The sequence below is a fragment of the Schistocerca gregaria genome, chromosome 1 (assembly GCF_023897955.1).
Source record: "Schistocerca gregaria isolate iqSchGreg1 chromosome 1, iqSchGreg1.2, whole genome shotgun sequence".
Lineage (NCBI taxonomy): Eukaryota > Metazoa > Arthropoda > Insecta > Orthoptera > Acrididae > Schistocerca > Schistocerca gregaria.
The window spans coordinates 1,110,166,154-1,110,184,241 of record NC_064920.1 but is presented as its reverse complement, the minus strand read 5'-3'; the positions used below and the strand labels follow the sequence as shown (position 1 = coordinate 1,110,184,241).

Below are 18,088 nucleotides of genomic sequence, written 5' to 3'. Positions count from 1 at the left end.
TTTTGAGCGATTTTAATTGTTCTCTATCCCTCTGTCGTCTATTTCGATTTCTACCATTTTGTCATCTGTGCGACAATCTAGAGAAGGAACTACACTGCAGTCTTCCTCTGTGAAACATCTTTGGAAAAAGACATTTAGTATTTCGGCCCTTAGTCTGTCATCCTCTGTTTCAGTACCATTTTGGTCACAGAGTGTCTGGACATTTTGTTTTGATCCACCTACCACTTTGACATAAGACCAAAATTTCTTAGGAGTTTCTGCCAAGTCAGTACTTTCGAATTCATTGAACGCCTTTCGCAGAGCCCTCCTCACACTACATTTCGCTTCGCGTAATTTTTGTTTCTCTTCAAGGCTTTGGCTATGTTTATGTTTGCTGTGAAGTTCCCTTTGCTTCCGTAGCAGTTTTCTAACTCGGTTGTTGTACCACGGTGGCTCTTTTCCCTCTCTTACGATCTTGCTTGGCATATACTCATCTAACGCATATTGTACGATGGTTTTGAACTTGTCCACTGATCCTCAACACTATCTGTACTTGAGACAAAACTTTTGTGTTGAGCCATCAAGTACTCTGAAATCTGCTTTTTGTCACTTTTGCTAAACAGAAAAATCTTCCAACCTTTTTTAATATTTCTATTTACGGCTGAGATCATCGATGCAGTAACCGCTTTATGATCGCTGATTCCCTGTTCTGCGTTAACTGTTTCAAATAGTTCGGGTCTGTTTGTCACCAGTAGGTCTAATATGTTATCGCCACGAGTCGATTCTCTGTTTAACTGCTCAAGGTAGTTTTCAGACAAAGCACTTAAAAAAATTTCGCTGGATTCTTTGTCCCTGCCACCCTTCATGAACGTTTGAGTCTCCCAGTCTATATCCGGCAAATTAAAATCTCCACCCAGAACTATAACATGGTGAGGAAATATACTCGAAATATTTTCCAAATTATCCTTCAGGTGCTCAGCCACAACAGCTGCTGAGCCAGGGGGCCTATAGAGACATCCAATTACCATGTCTGAGCCTGCTTTAACCGTGACCTTCACCCAAATTATTTCACATTTCGGATCTTGGAACCAGCGCCTGTATACCCGCACGGTAAAATTTTGGACCAACCTGTTGGAGCCACTGTTTGGCAGCGTGCACAAAGGAGTCATCATCTTCAAACCTTGTTCCATGAAAAGAGCCTTCAGTTTCCCAAAGAGATGATAGTAACATGGAGCCAGGTCAGAACTGTAAGGCGGGTGTTTCATTGTTGTCCATCAGAGTTTTGTCATCGCTTTCTGACTGACATGTGGCCATGCACTGTCGTGCAACAGCAAAACATCTTGCTTTTGCCAATGTGGTCGAACACGACTCAGTCGAGCTTGAAGTATGCATCAGAATTTATGGTGGTTCCACTTGGCATGATGTCCACAAGCAAAAGTCCTTCGAAATCGAAAAACACCGTAGCCATAACTTTTCCAGCAGAAGGTGTGTTTTGAATTTTTTCTTGGGTGAATTTGCGTGATGCCACTCCATTGATTGCCTCTTCGTCTCTGGTGAAACATAATGGAGCCATGTTTCATCACCTGTCGCAGTTGTTCCAAGAAATTCATCTCCACCATTCTCGTACTGTTTCAAAAGTTCGCTGCATACCGTTTTTCTTGTTTCTTTGTGAGCCACTGTCAACATCCTGGGAACCCACCTGCCACAAACCTTTTTTAACGCCAACACTTTCAATATTCTGCAAACACTTCCTTCCCCTATCCCAACATAGCGTGGCAATTCGTTCACTGTGATGCGTCTGTCAGCAGTCACTAATTCGTTAACTCTCTGCATATTGTCTGGAGTGTGTGCAGTACGAGGCCTGCCGCTGCGAGGACAATGGTCAATATTGCCGTGCCCGCTTTCGTCAAGTAACCTGCGTGCCCACCGACTAATTGTACTGAAATCGACAGCAACATCTCCTCACACATTTTCCAACCTCTTGTGGATGTTTCCCACTGTCTCGTTTTCACAGCACAGGAATTCTATGACAGCACGTTGCTTCTGACAAACGTCAAGTGTAGCAGCCACCTTGAAGAAATGCTGTGACGGCGCCACTCACGGGAATAGATTGGACTGAGTTTGAAAACAAGCGCGAAGGATATATCTACACACTGTAAAACTTTCGCACAAGCAGAATGAAAACTGTATTTTTACAAAAATAGTGTGCATTTCTTTTGGAGTGACCCTCGTGCAACATTCATACAATGTAGACTAGAAATAGATTTAAAAATGGAGGGGATTAGTGAAGTTCAGTGGCAGGATGAACGGTCTTACGGTCGGGTGACTATAGGGTTACAAAGAAGAAAGGAAAAACTGGTAGAAGATTTGGATTCTGGAGAAGTGTAGGCCACTTCAGGTAATACTGACTCTACAATTTCTCGTAGAAGGTAAGTTAAAGAAAATCAGATCTATGTTTACAGAACTGGTAGACTTAGAGGAAGCTTTTGACCATGTTGACTGGAATGCACCTTTTGAAATTCTGAAGGTAGTAGAGGTAAAATACAGGGAGCCACAGGATATTAGAATGTAAGTCTCCCATCTTTCGTGGCCGTTGCCATCAAAGTTTGAATCTTTTGGGTTGTTAGGCCACATAATATTTCCTTCTAAAACAATCGACGTTTCGAGCCTGGTACTGGGATCTTCTTCAGAATGTTTCGGCTCCACTATTGCTAGTATCCTGAAGAAGATCCAGGCACAGTGGTCGAAACGCGATTGTTTTAGATTGAAATATGACGTGGCCTAGCAAACCAGAAGATTTTAACTTCATGCTATTTACAGCTTATACAGAAATCAGAGGGTGGTTGTAAGAGTCGAGGGGCACGAAAGGGAAGCAGTGGGTAAGAAGGGAGTGAGACGGGGTTCTAGCCTAGCCTCGATGTTATTCAATCAGTACATTGAACAAGCAGAATAGGATACCAAAGAAAAATTTGGTGAAGGAATTAAAGTTCAGGGAGAAGAAATGAAAACTTCGAATTTGCCGATGACATTGTAAGTCAGAAACAGCAAACGACTTGGAAGAGCAGTTGAACTGAATGGGCAGTGACTTGAAAGGTAGTATACAAAAGAGGAACACCAACAAAATCAAAGCAAGGATAATAGAATGTAGTTGAATTAAATCGGATGAAGATGAAGGACTCAGATTAGGAAACGAGACACTTAAAGCGGTAAATGAATTGTGCTATTTAGGCAGTTAAGTAAGGGATGATGACGAAAGAGGAGAATATAAAATGTAGATTGGCAACGACAAGACAGGGGTTTTTGAAGAAGGGAAATTTGGTAACGTGGGATATACACACATAAAAAAAAAGTTTTGCATCACCTCGGTTCTGCGAGTTCCGGAACCTGCACAGAAAATTGAGATAGAGACCAACATAAACATCATCTCCACCCTTTTTATTGTTCATGAAAACCAAACATTGCATGTTGTACCGCCACACAGCGACACCTTGAAAAGCGGTGGTCCAGATTGCTGTACAAACTGTGAGTTAAGGAAGATTTCGCTCTCACTTAAGTATATGGCCGAAAGAGTCAGCCTTCAGGAACTGTGAAACGAACCCTGTCGTCCAGGACCGGATGCCACAAAGGGCGCAGATTCACCACGAGACGGGGGAAACTCACAAGCGCCTGTTGTCCATTGAGGCCTAAGCGCTGTAGTGTGAGAGTGAGGCAGACGAGAATCTACGTCATAGGAAAAGCCAGTAGAATTTTTTTGTGGCCAAGAAAACGTAGCCGTGTTAAATATAGCGGACCTGAGACCGGCCAAAAACGGAAACATTTATGCAAACCTTTTAATTCGTGGCAGTGCAGGGAATCAATCCACAGTAATTTTAATCTACCATCCTTCATAAATTTTCCCGGTGATCCCAATAAAACTTGAATATTAATAAATTATCAGTATTTTCAGTTAAGCATCAGATCATCATCTCCTCCACGCAAAACACACTGAACGATGACAGTATGACACCGTTTGAATCATTGGTTAATAGAATATTTGTTGTCAAGTTTAGTGCATAATACCTACTTCTGTTCTTTATTCATTTATCAGGAATCACATTGGTGGAAAGCTACTGGACGTGACATTCGAAGTTGAGAAGGAAATTTTATTGGTTTTGTGTAAAAGAATTTAACATCTATTATGTAATGGATATTATTGTTACTTTACTTAGAACGTGAAAGTGGTCAAGCTTTCATTATTTAAGTATGTTAAAATGTAAAGTGATGTAGAAATAGCTGTAGCCAATCAGATGGACGACTTCAGGAAAGGCGTCCGGCGCGCTGGAAACGCTGTCGGTGAGGGGCAGAGGGCGGTTCTCGTCTAGACACCAAAGAGCACAGTTCGGCTAGAGACACAAAAGGGGACAGTTTGGATTGAGACGCAAAAGCGGAAGGTCGGTCTTTAGGTAGCCAGGAAGTGAAACGACTTAGAAAAATTCGCGTTGCGTGATATCGCGGGACTGAGTCTCTGAGCGGTGAGCAGCCGCGCACCTGGTGTGAACTCTAACTTTACGCGAGGTTACGAGGTGGAGTGTTGGACTTTTAATGCACAATGAGATTGTGAATGATCGAATTGTCTCAAATGGACAGTAACAGTAACTCTAAATACGACCACATTCGCTATTCGTTTGCTTTCTGAATAAACATTACTCGAATCAAATCGCAACTGTGTGACGTACATCATTTATGGGTCGTTAATTTAGTTCCCGATATTATTATTACTTTTATTATATGTTATTATTAATATCCTAATTCGTAAACTTGCCATCAGCACACAATTTAACCAAAGAGTCACAAGTGTCTAATTTATGGCGTGTAATGCCTCGTGTGCGGTTCAACCCCTAGTCGCGTTTGAGCCAAGACATTTCGACGAAGAGGAACTGCATGTGAGCCCGAACATCTTTGGGATGTTGGCTCGTTACAACGGAACCTCTAATACCCAGCAGTACGTCCTCTTACATTGGTGCATGGCTCTCTTCACCGTGGCATACTATCCACAAGTTCATCGAGGCACTGTTGGTCCAAATTGTCCCACTCCTCAAAGGCGATTCGACGTAGGTCCCTCAGAGTGGTTGGTGGGTTACTTCGTCCATAAACAGCCCTCTTCAATCTATCCCAGGCATGTTCGATAGGGTTCATGTCTGAAGAACATGCTGGCCACTCTAGTCGAGCGATGTCGATATCCTGAAGGAAGTCATTCACAAGATGTGCACTATGGGGGTGTGAATTGTCGTCCTTGAAGACGAATACCTCTCCGAATGCCTGACGATATGGTTTCCCTATCGGTCGGAGGACGGCATTCAGCCGGCCGAGGCGGCCGAGCGGTTCTAGGCGCTGCAGTCTGGAACCGTGAGACCGCTACGGTCTCAGGTTCGAATCCTACCTCGGGCATGGATGTGTGTGATGTCCTTAGGTTAGTTAGGTTTTAATAGTTCTAAGTTCTAGGAGAATGATGACCTCAGAAGTTCAGTCCCATAGTGCTCAGAATCATTTGAACCATTTTTTGCATTCACGTATGGTATAGCCGTTACTGAGCCTTCCATGACCACCAGCGGTGTACGTCGGCCTCACATAATGCCACCAAAACAGCAGGGAACATCACCTTGCTGCACTCGCTGGACAGTGTGTCTAAGGCGTTCAGACTAACCGCGTTGCCTCCAAACACATCTCCCAGGCTTGTCTGGTGAAGAGAACGTGAGGCTGTCCTGAGCGGTCCATTCGGCATGTTGTTAGGCCTATCTGTATCGTGCTGCATGGTGTCGTGGTTGCAAAGACGGAGCTCATCATGTACGTCGGGAGTCTGTATCTCCTCCATGTCCGAACGACATCGCTTTGATTCACTCGGATACGCCTGGACACTTGCCTTGTTGAGAGTCCTTCCTGGCGCAAAGTAATAATGCGGACGCGATCGAACCGCAGTATTTACCGTCTAGGCATGGTTGAACTAAGGACAGCACGAGCCGTATACCTCATTGCTGGTGGAATGACTGGAACTGATCGGCTGTCGGACCCCCTCCGTCTAATAGGTGCTTCTCATGCATGGTTGTTTACATCTCTGGGCGGGTTTAGTGACATCTCTGAACAGTCAAAGGGAATATCCACAGTCAACGTCTATCTTCAGAATTTCTGGGAACCGGGGTGCTGCAAAACTTTTTTTTTATGTGTGTAGGTTTAGGTGTTAGGAAGTCTTCTCTGAAAGTATCTGTCTGAAGAGTAGCCTTCTATGGAAGCGTAACGTCGACGATAAACAATTTAAACATGAAGGGAATATAAGATTTTTAAAGGTGATGCTGCTGCACAAGACTGCTGGAGATTAGATAGGTAGATCACATAGCTAATGAGGAGGTAGTGAACAGAATTGGAGAGACAAGAAATTTGTCGCTCATCTTGACCGAAAAAAGGGGTTCGGTTGACAGGACAGATTCTGAGACCTCAAGGGGTCACGAATTTAGCACTGGAGGGAAATGTGTGTGTGTGTGTGTGTATGTGTGTATGTGTGTGTGTGTGTGTGTGTGTGTGTGTGTGTGTTTGGGGGAGGGGGAAAAAGCGTGCAGTAATAAGATGCAGAAGGATGTGGCAGGAGCTATTCGGAGATGAAGAGAGTTGCACAGGGTAGTGTAGCACGGAGAGCTGCATCAGACCAGTCGTCGGACTGAAGATCGAAACAGTATAGGATTTAACGGCCTATGTTTACTTCACTTAAATTTTGGAATTTTGGTGTAAGGTCTTATGGAACCAAGCTGTTGAGGTCATCGGTCCCTCAGCTTACGCTCTATTTAATCTAACTTAAACTAACTTACGCTAAGGACAACACATACTCCCATGCCCCAGGAAGGACTCGATCCCCGATGGAGGGAGCCGCTCGGACCGTGACAAGCTGCCCTAGACCCACGCGACTAGCCCTCCCGCCCGTCCGTAGCCGATATAAAAAAAGCTGTTCCCCGATATTCCGTCCCCGATATCCCGTCTCCGACTGCGGGAGACGTCTTCGGAGGTAAAACGAATGCTTTACCAAGGGCATGCGCTCGTTGTCGTATCAAGGCTTCATGCCTCGGTTTTCGCAGTTTACGCACTTTTGCGCTTTGCCTGCATCTTTCTCGTATTCGGCAATTTTGACATCTCTTTCGGGTGTGTGTCATCACGTTTCTCAAAACAATTTCATTTAACTACTCTTTCTGCCCCATTTCATTATCGCAGCACGTCCTAGGGTTGTTCCCAGAGCTGCACAGAGGGCATCGCAATTCGTCACGTGATGCCGATTGCGTGATTATCTCTGGCTGACGCTGTCGTTCTCCATTAAAAGCAATCGATCATCATTCTGTTGGCTCAAATCTACATCTACCTCTACATGTATATTTCGCAGGCCACCTTGCGGCATGTAATGAAGGGTATTGTGTGTATCACTGTCCCTTCCCGCTTTTCCTCTTCCATATGTAATAAAATGGAACACCTACAGCCGTCCGTACGATATTATTTACTATATCCAGAATGAGATTTTCACTCTGCAGAGGAGTGTGCGCTGATATGAAACTTCCTGGCGGATGAAAACTATGTGCCGGACCGAAACTGGAACTCGGGACCTTTGCCTTTCGTGGGCAAGTGCTCTACTATCTATTTTTATCTCATGTTTGTCTATATTGTTAGTTGAATTTGATCGTGGAGGGCGTCCGATGACACTCGTTCAGATCGTTCGTTGGTCAATCTACTCAGGTTTTTTTTTTTTTTATTACAGAGGTTAGCTAAACCCTCTGACCGAACAAGCTGAGCTACCATGCCGACTGACCATCTGAGCTACCTAAGCACGATTCACGCCCCGTCCTCTCAGCTTTACTTCCGCCAGTATCTCGTCCCTACTTCCCAAAATTCACAGAAGCTCTTCTGCGAACCTTGCAGAGCTAGCACTCCTGGAAGAAAGGATATTGCGGAGACATGGCTTAGCAACAGCCTGGGGGATGTTTCCAGAATGAAATTTTCACTCTGCAGCGGAGTGTGCGCTGGTATGAAACTTCCTGGCAGATTAAAACTGTGTGCCGGACTGAGACTCGAACTCGGGATCTTTGCGTTTCGCAGGCAAGTCCTCTACCATCTGAGCTACCCAAGCACGACTCACGCCCCGTCCTCGCAACTTTACTTCCGTAGTATTTACTATAAGGCTACCAGTTTCGGTGCTTCAGTGCAACATCTTCAGGTCTAAACTGACGCCGAGAGATTTAATTGCAGTTGTATACACGATCTACCAGTGGCCTACATGTATTAACTGGTTTTCGCAGACTACCTGTAACAACGATGTTGTCAGTCCAGTCATTAACCACCATCTCAGCTTAGTTGCTAGTTGATGATTGGGGGGACAATATTGTTGTTACAGATAGTCCGCGAAAACCAGTTAATAGATGCTGGCCACTGATGAAGCATGTATACAATTGGAGTTAATTCTCTCAGCATGAGTTAAGGCCTGAAGATGTTGCACTGAAGTACCGAAACTGATAGCTATATAACAGATATAATCGTACGGACGGCTCTAGGTGCTCCATTTTATTAAGTAATTGAACGGCTGAAGTCCCTCAAACCTCCAATCACATGGATGGACATACAAAACCTTTCCGCTTACAGTCGCGAATGGTTCACAGGACGAAAGATTGTTGGTAGGCCTCCGTCTGGGCCCGAATGTCTAATTTTCTCTTCATGGTCTTTTCGCGAGATGTACATGGAAGGAAACAGAATAATGCACTCTCGGAAATTTAAACCACAACGCGAGACACAGCGCCTCTCCTGTAGCGTCTGCCTTGAACTTCGCTGACCACCTGAGAGAGGCTTTTGCGCTGACTGAAGAGCAATATTCAAGAATTGGTCGAATGAGACTTTTGTAAGCTAGCTCCTGAAGACCCTTCCATTGAACCTCTGTCTGGTATGTTCTTTCCCTGCGACTGGTTTTATGTGGTCATTTCACAGAAATTGTTCCTTAGGCATACCTACCAATGTAACTGCTTTAAATGATTTCTTCAATTTCGTACTCATACAATAATAGGTCTTTCCGTGCGTTAATGCCTAATACGTGACTTTTTTTACGTTGAGGGCCAAATGCCAGTCCCTGCACCAAGCGTCTGTCCTTTGCAGGTTGCCATCCGTTTTTTATGTAACTTAACACTTTTCTTTTCTGTTAATATTATTTTCGTGTTTGTAACTCTATGTGAACTGTCCCTGCATGCACGCACAATAATGTATTGCGTTTGATAAGACGATCGTCTCACTGAATTTCATTTCGTGGCTGGGGCCGATTTGTCAGAATGTCCTCGGCGGCAGTTCCTTTTCTGTTTGCCTAAATGAGTGTTAATATTTTTTCTTTTTTCAATGTATACTTGCCAAAAACGTCATGCGATACCCCAGTTGTCGCTGGTGGATGCAATGCATCTTTTGCCGTTCTTAAGTATTGTTCTTGGTGGGTCCCAATACCATCGTTTCAACACCACATTTTGCCAACACTTTGCCTGTGCTATCCGCAATCTCTTTAATTAACAGGAAGAAAACTTTCCCAGATGCCAGCCGTTGTTCGTTATTATTTATTTCTCTCTTCTTGGACGGAGTGCTCTATCCACCAGCTAGCCGAACAGGAAATGAACTTCCGCGTGGGGTTACTGACTAATTGGCTCTAGCAGAAAATGCTTCCCGAGATGGAAGATAAGAAGTAAAATTCAATTAGAGGAGCATTTTAGCAAAGGCAGTGCTCCATTATGCGTGGAGTTATAGAGGGACTTACAAATAGCATAACAACTTTAACAGAACAGAAATTGTTAAGTGAGATAAAACACGGATTCCGACGTTGCGCCAGCATTACACTCGAGTTACTCTCAAACGAGAACGATTACGTCAGCCACAAATAATCACGCAATTGGTATCACGTGACGAATGGTGGTCCCTCCTTGCAGTCTTATGAAGTCGGAGGCCACTCGCGCCCTTGTGGTATTTGCTGCCTTATCCATGAAGACGTCACCCACAGACGGAGACGAAACGACAGGGAATAACTTTATACATCGACCAGGGCCTTTGAGCCTAGAAGGTTTAACTAAAAGATTACATTATGTCTGCGATATTAAGTAACTGACTATATTCTTTCACTTTTTCTCGTACTTTTTACAGTACATGAACATTTCACACTAGTATAACCGACTTCGACCAGGCAGGAGCATCTTCAGACTGCTAATACATAAAAAATAGGAAACAGTGAATAATTATATAATCTACGAAATTTGCCAAGTAATTACGTAGTGCTATAAAACAATAAAATTTCTTTTGAAGGCAAGGCTGCACAGTTGCAGATTAGGTCACATTCGTCTTAGTTATAAGTTCTTTTAAGAAACCAGGCTGTAAATGTGTTGCGAGTTGTTTTGACTTTGTGAAACAGACTGATAAAATTAGCATAAGTTTTGACTTCTTACCTGCTTGGTTATGTAATTTGATTAAATGAAACTATATGGTTCCAGAGACCTTTTCATCTCTCAAACATACATGATTTATACATGCAGGTTGAAGCGACGAATGATAATGTTTACCATGGCTGGGATTCGAAACGGGGTCTCCTGCACACGACGCAGATACGCTAACTACTACTCCATCCTGGCGCAGTGGCTGTGCGCAAGTGCACGAACTCCTCAGCACTCATCCTAACCTCAGTCCAAATTCCCATTCACACCTCAGTCTACTTGGCATTCCCGAAAAACTAGAACAGCAGCGCAAAGGCTCTTCAATTGTACTGGAATAGCAACTCAATAGCAAATGAAACGAGGGACCCTGCCCAAAACCCAAGCACAGGTGCGTTTATCAAATAAAACTTATGATTGCAGGGATCTTTTTTACATCTCAAACATCGATGACGGATGTATGAAGACTGAAGCGATGAATCAAAACTATGCAAATCCACTGTGGTAGGGTGGCGTAGTGGTTAGTGCATCTGCCTAGCGAGCACGAGACCTGGATTCGAATCTTGACCTTGGTACAAGGCACATAAGGTGTCTGAGCGATGAAAAGATGTCTGGAACAGTATAGTTTAATTTGATGAAAGTATTTACGCCTGGGTTTTAGGCAGGATTCCCCGATTTATTGAACAAAAAAATTGTTCAAATGTGTGTGAAATCTTATGGGACTTGACTGCTAAGGGCACCAGCCCCTTAGCTTACACACTACTTAACCTAAATTATCCTAAGGACAAACACACACACCCATGCCCGAGGGAGGACTCGAACCTCCGCCGGGACCCGATTTATTCGATGCTGAGGTGCTACTACAATAAAATTGGAGAGCCTCTGCATTGCTGTTTGAGTTTAGGGGGAATGCCAAGTGGCTGAGGTGTGAATGGGAATTCGGATCGAGGAGGGAGGCGCCCTAGGGCAGTCTGTGCAGTTGTGCAAGACCACGCAGCCTGTGTGTCATAGCGGTTAGCGAATGTGCCTAATGAGCTGGTGACCTGGGTTCGAACCGAGACCACAATACAAATTTCCATTCATTGCTTCGGTCAGCATCATTTGATTTCTTTATAGTCGAAGCTAAACCTTGAATGACACACACTGTTCAATGTTTTTATGTTCATGATGACAAGGTGTTCAGATATTAAGTTCCAAAATTTTCAGCAACTTCATGTAGAACACACGAAGCAGCTTCAAATTAGTGTTGTTTCAGATATTCTGGACGTTGCATTTGTTTCTGTGGTCTATTGTCCAAAACCATTTGAAATCAAGTAAAAGGTAATAAGGTAGTAAACAATATGGTAACATTTCTTTCCTTGTGGTTTCTTTTTTGGTGGAGATGAAACGCTTACACATGATAGGCTGTGGAGAGGTATATCAAACCAGTATTCAGACTGTAGACCAAAAAAATGACACTAAAAAAAACATTATAGAAAGGAATATACCAAAACACACAAAGATTGATCCCAAACTGTGTCCTCTGTTGCGGTGTAACAATAGTTTCCCAGTACGTCACAGATTTAGACTGTAATTCGACAGTGGCCGCTGTACACGACGCCCTTCCTTGGACTGCGAGCATTTAGAGATATGTGTCGTTACTGGTTGTTGTGAGGCGGTACGAGCGCGGACGGCGCCGTGCAGTGTTGGAGGCGTGTAAACGAGACGTACCCACGTAGGTGACCTGCTGTCGGCCCCCCGCCCCAGCAAACAGCGGCAGCCGCCCGTCGCAGGCTCGCGCGACTCGCAGCAGCGGCGGCAGTAGGTGCGGGTCCAGCTCCCCGTACAGCAGCGTCGGCCGCACCGCCACCGTCCTGAGGACGCCGCCTGGAACACACCCCGAAACGTCTTCATCTGTACTCTGCGAATCGCTGCTCACACATAGCACTGGATGTCAAGAGCGTCCTCTCAGCGACGGTCATGAACTAAATGCTAAAGGTTGTGCTCAATAAATCAGAGAACATCTGAAAGGTACAAAATTTTAATCGCCAGAGAAAAAAAAATCACAAAAGGAGTACCAAGGGCTCAATTTTGGGCCCATTCCTACTCCTCATGTATATGAATGACCTTCCACTTCACATTCAACAAACAAAATCTGTACTTCTTACAGGCGTTACTAGCGTTATAATAACTCCCATTAGAGAAAAAGTAACAGAATAGTTGGTAAATGATATTCTCCAAAGAATTATTGAGTGGTTCTCTCAAAATGGACTCCGACTAAATTTTGGGAAAAAACGCTACATTCAACTTTGTACAGGACCTGAAACGCTACATTCAACTTTGTACAGGACCTGGAGTCATACCAACAACTATTGTAGCACATGGGCAGGGAGTGGGGTAGAATGCTCCAAATTTTTGAGTGTACATATTGATGAAATTTTGTAAGCAGCAGATTACTGAATTTCTCAAACAATTAAGTTCAGCTGCTTTTGCTCTTCGTATAGTTGCTAATCTATGAAACAAAATCATCAACCTCGCGACATATTCTGCATATTTCCACTCAGTAATGTCGTACGGCATAATTTTCTGGGGTAACTCGTCACTTAGAAAGAAGGTATTGATAAGAGAAAAAGCGAGCAGTAAGAGTAATATTTGGTGTTCACCCACGGAAGTCATCTTAGTACTTCTTCACGAAGCTAGTGTAGTGAGTCGAGAATTTCTGCGTACATTCTGGAATCACTCAGCCTTCTACTGTCTCGAACACACGATATTTTAGAAGTGAGTGCGGAATGATACAATCCTACCTGCTGCGCGTCACATATTTGTGTGTGCAGGTTTGAAATTCAGTGGCCGGCCGGTGTGGCCGTGCGGTTCTGGCGCTTCAGTCTAGAACAGCGTGACCGCTCCGGTCGCAGGTTCGAATCCTGCCTCGGGCATGGATGTGTGTGATGTCCTTAGGTTAGTTAGGTTTAATTAGTTCTAAGTTCTAGGCGACTGATGACCTCAGAAGTTAAGTCGCATAGTGCTCAGAGCTATATTTTGAAATTCAGTCGCGGTCGACCGGCAACAACATGTACTTGTCGGGCGATCCATGGTAGTTTTAGTGAAACTGTATGGAAGAACCATGGAGCTTCTATGTTTTTCTGTTGCTAATTGTGTCAATGACCATTGTTATAATTACGAGAACAAATGAGAAGGTACTCTTGAGAAAAACTGTTGTCTTAGCCTTGTTGAAGGGATGATGTGTATTATGGTTCATGTTGAGACTGGACATGGTATTTAAGCCAACTTTCTCTTATATGTAAATTAGTTTGTTTCGAACGTTTAGAGAAAGGAGAACCTTACAAAGCAGTGAGGTATATATTTATATGAAGATTGAGATTTGTAATATGTCTGAAGTTCAAATATACGTCGTAAGTTGAAGAAAATTAAAGTGGTACATATACTTATTTTTACAAGTAGAGTGAGTCTTAAGAAATTCCTGTACCTAGCAGCATACTTCGGAGAAGAAAGTGAAACAGTTTGCTGCAGCAGGCTAGCCAGCAAGGAAGGTCGGCCGAACATCTCTTGTAAGTCACCTCGTAAAAGAAGTGGAAGTTTGGCTATCTACTCCGCACTTAAATCGCCGTCCAAAGCCATTAGACAAGGCGTTTTAACTGTGCCGCCAGAATATAAATATTCGCTGATGAATTTCGTCATGATCCATCACAATTTGAGAATAATAGCGATGTATATACCTACACACTAGAGGGAAAATGACCTTTATTACCCACTGTGAAGGCTGTCAGTGGTTCAGATTTGATCATTTACACAAAACATAAAATGTCTGACAGGAAGCAAAGCACGTTTTAAATCTAATTTAAAATAGTTTTTCTTGGACATCTCCATCTATTCCACTGACGAATTTCTACTCAAAAATTACATATACACCCAACTCAAGAAAAGTTTGAAATATCATAGAGTTTACTACAGTGACATCTTGTAGTACACCCAGTGATATTTGTACAAAAACTCCTCCCAAACAGGCCATGAACGGCCAACGCTACCGACCGGCCACCGTGTCATCCTCTGCTCCCAGTCGTCAGTGGACGAGGATATGGAGGGGCATGTTATCAGCGCACCGCTCTCCCGGCCGTATGTCATTTTCCGAGACTGGAGCCGCTACTTCTCAATCAAGTCGCTGCTCAGTTTGCCACACAAGGGCTGAGTGCACCCCGCTTGCCAACAGCGCTCGGCAGACCGGATGGTCGCCCATCCAAGTGCTAGCCTAGCCCGACAGCGCTTAATTTCGGTGATCTGACGGGAACCGGTGTTACCACAGCAGCAAGGCTGTTGTCAGTGAGGTTTGTACAGGATCTTATTAATAAAATTAATATAATTCCTTCTGAAAACCAGAACAGTTTCGGTTGGTTCCAAAAAATCATTACAAAACAAAGCAGGTTTTCTCCTAAGTGTACATCTTAAAAACAGCGAAAATCTTTATCTCATGATGATGATTATCAGTCTTTAGTAGTGAGGATGTCCTCCGCGCACACGGATGAGTTCTTCCATTCTGCGAGGGAAGGGATGAGACCATCAAGCTTATCTTGAGATATGAGGTCCCACTCCACAGTGGTAGCTTCAGTGAGGTCCTGAAAATCGTCAGGTGGACTCAGACATTGTGCAATGGCCGCCTTCAATAGATGCAGTGCATGCCTAGTTGCTTTCACATCTTGGGACTGTGGTGGGCAACTCTTTCGACTGATGCATCTTTGAAGGTACCGAGACGCTGCTTGAGTACTGAGCCGTCTTGCACTGTCATCGGCTAGGATAAAGTTGTCACCGGCTTCACGTCTGTAGGGCCTTACAATCGTTTTTAGGATCTCTTTGAGGTATCAGGGACCCGTCAAATTGCTGTAGACGGGAATTAGATGGGTTCGCCATCCAATCATTATTACCGCCCAGAACATTACGCTTCTACTTGTAAACGGACGGACTTCCTGAACGTATCGGCGTCCCTGATGTCGACTGACGCTTCTCCAACCCCAACACATCTAGTGTCCGGTCCAAACCAAGCCTAGTCCCTCAAAAACGTGATATTAGTTCATTCTGCAGTAGTCCAATGTTGATGTGCAAGCGCACATTTCCTTCGATTGCGTCGGTTCCGTTGATTCAGTACAAATCATCTCACAGGTATTCTGGAATGACGCCCACCCTGATGTAATCTTCTACGCTCTGGTTGGTTTGAGTGAGATACGAATCCCTGTTGCCTTGGAGAAGTCATTTCCAACGTTCCTGGCAGTTTATGTTGGGCCCTCCGAGCCGACTGTTCGAGGAAACGATCCTGCATTGTTGTCGTCATACCAGGATCACTACAGAGAGGTCTAACGTCCACATTTCCCGTCTCTCTGTACTTTTTCCACACCTTAGACACACCACTTTGCGTGACATACAACCGATCGGCAACATCTTACTGTGTATGACCTCCTGAAAGTAAAGCCACTATTTTGACTCTATCAAACTGCAGTATGCCTCTACGTGGCATGCTACTGCAGTGCTGAATACAAACTGAATGAAGCTGTTGTTGATACTGGACTGCTCGCGGTGTGCCGCTGCGGCAGTGGTGTGTTTACATGACTGAGAATCGACCACAAAGCATGCCAGTAGTGAACATTGTCCAGTGTATGCCCTCTAACTGAATAATTGATGAAGTGCCTACGTCAAAGAGACCTCTAGTGTCATACACTACATGTACGATAGTATTCACAACTTTTATTGAGCAGTATATGCTTTTATTTGCAGCTACTTTAAGATCTTGCTGGTGTGAACACCTTCTTTGAGTCAAATGGACTGCATCTGAGATTCTACACGCCAACTTTTTTCCTTGAGTAATGGGATACAATCACCATGGTATCTTCATCGTAGTTTCTTAGCTAGTCGTATCTTCCATAGATCATTTGAACGATTCTTTTACCGAAATGATCTGGAACGATTCAATTTAGTGGATATGTCTACATGATCAGTGTCAACGTTAATGAACACATCATTTTTAGTCTTACCGATGCAACTACAATTAACTTTTTTTTACTGGCTCCGAGTTTTCAATCATAAAATAAGTGTGTGTGTGTGTGTGTTTGTGTGTGTTTTAACAAAGCGTTCTTCGATGCACTAATAAATTTTATTGGAGAAACCTCAGAACCATTCGAGACACATACAGGGCTTAGACAAGGAGACGGGGTCCCACCGCTTTCATTCAACATGGTCTCGGACAAAACTATCGAACAACTGGGAGAAAAAGTAAAAGGGTTCCAGTTAGGAAGAACACTTGCAAACAAGACAATCATAACATGCCTGACACTTGCAGATGGCCTGGAAATACTCAGCAACTACAGACAAGAAACACCGGAGTACTTACATGGAGTCCCCGCCTACCAGGTCTACAGTTATCATAGGAGAAAACACAGTACGTGGAAAGAAAAAACAACCCAAAAGCTACGAATACAAAATATTCAAAGATTAACAGAGTGGAAAAATACAAGTATCTAGGGGAATACATACAAATAGGACGATCTAGCAACGCATTCAACATACAACAGATAGAAATACTTTAGTAAGCCTACAGACAGACATCGATCAACGGCAATAAAAGAAACCTTTCAAGACAGGCAACACCCAGTCACTACAATACATCTGTACTGCAAGAAGCACTCCACACTTCAGAAAGAACTACAATCGGAGCATCAGATGTCACACAGGAAGAAAAAATTTAACGTAAAATCGTCAGAAACGTTTTTGGAGCAGTAAGCAAAGGTGGCATGTGGATGAAGAGAGCGACCAAAGAATTATACGAACACACAGACAAACAGACACATACATGATCAGAAAATTCCGACTAATAGTCTGTGGATACATACATACAATGAAGTACAACAGACACACACAAAAAGGATTTTTGGTGTAAACAACTCAGTCAAAAACAAATGGGAAATGAATGAGATCAATTGAGAAACAAAACTATAAACACAAAATCTGAAGTAAAAGAAAGGAAGAAAACTAGGAAAATATTGAAGGAGTAAAGGGAGCAAGAACACAGCCAAAAAAATGAAAAGATTACAGGAAGAGAAGACGAATAAGGAAACATAAAAAAATTGAATAATCATGTAACATTGAAGCTGACCACTGCTTTAAGGACAAACACCCTTCCCCCTCATCTGTGTTTGCTTTTGATGTTTTTAATTTTTATACATTTGTTTCTTTTGCAATACAATACCAAGGTTTCATATTTAAAAAATGTAATCAGTAGTGAAATTTGAAACTATTCTCGTTTATACTACAGTCTAAGTTGCACATTATGTAATAAATGACATGTTTCGATCTCTTTGCATCATTTTCAGATCTAAAACAAAGTAAAACTAAATGTGTACTCACTATTATCTTATAATAAGTGGAAAAGAACTGTACATAATTGAAGAATTTACCAATGTAGTTATATCAGTAACCTGCTATATCAATGTCAGAACCTCATATGTGAATATTGTTACAAATTTGTATATGCTGGAAGTAGAGGAAGGGGAGGGAAAGAAATGGAGAGAAGGGTGGAAAATGGAGTGAGGTTGATTGTGGGAGGGAATGAGAACAGGGAGGGGGAGTGACATGGATGTCATGAGTTTAACAGGAAAGGGTCTTATCCTAAAATTTTG

The 18,088-nt window shown here is 43.3% G+C and overlaps 1 protein-coding gene across 1 annotated transcript in view; it reads right to left on the bottom strand.

The window, feature by feature from the left end:
* The window catches only part of LOC126283409 (3 beta-hydroxysteroid dehydrogenase/Delta 5-->4-isomerase type 1), a 264,780-nt gene that overhangs the window by 5,267 nt on the left and 241,425 nt on the right, over positions 1-18,088 (bottom strand). Inside the window, exon 6 of the mRNA XM_049982270.1 lies at positions 12,141-12,296. Within this exon, the coding sequence (XP_049838227.1) occupies positions 12,141-12,296 (156 nt within the window). The remainder of the gene's footprint in view (positions 1-12,140; positions 12,297-18,088) is intronic.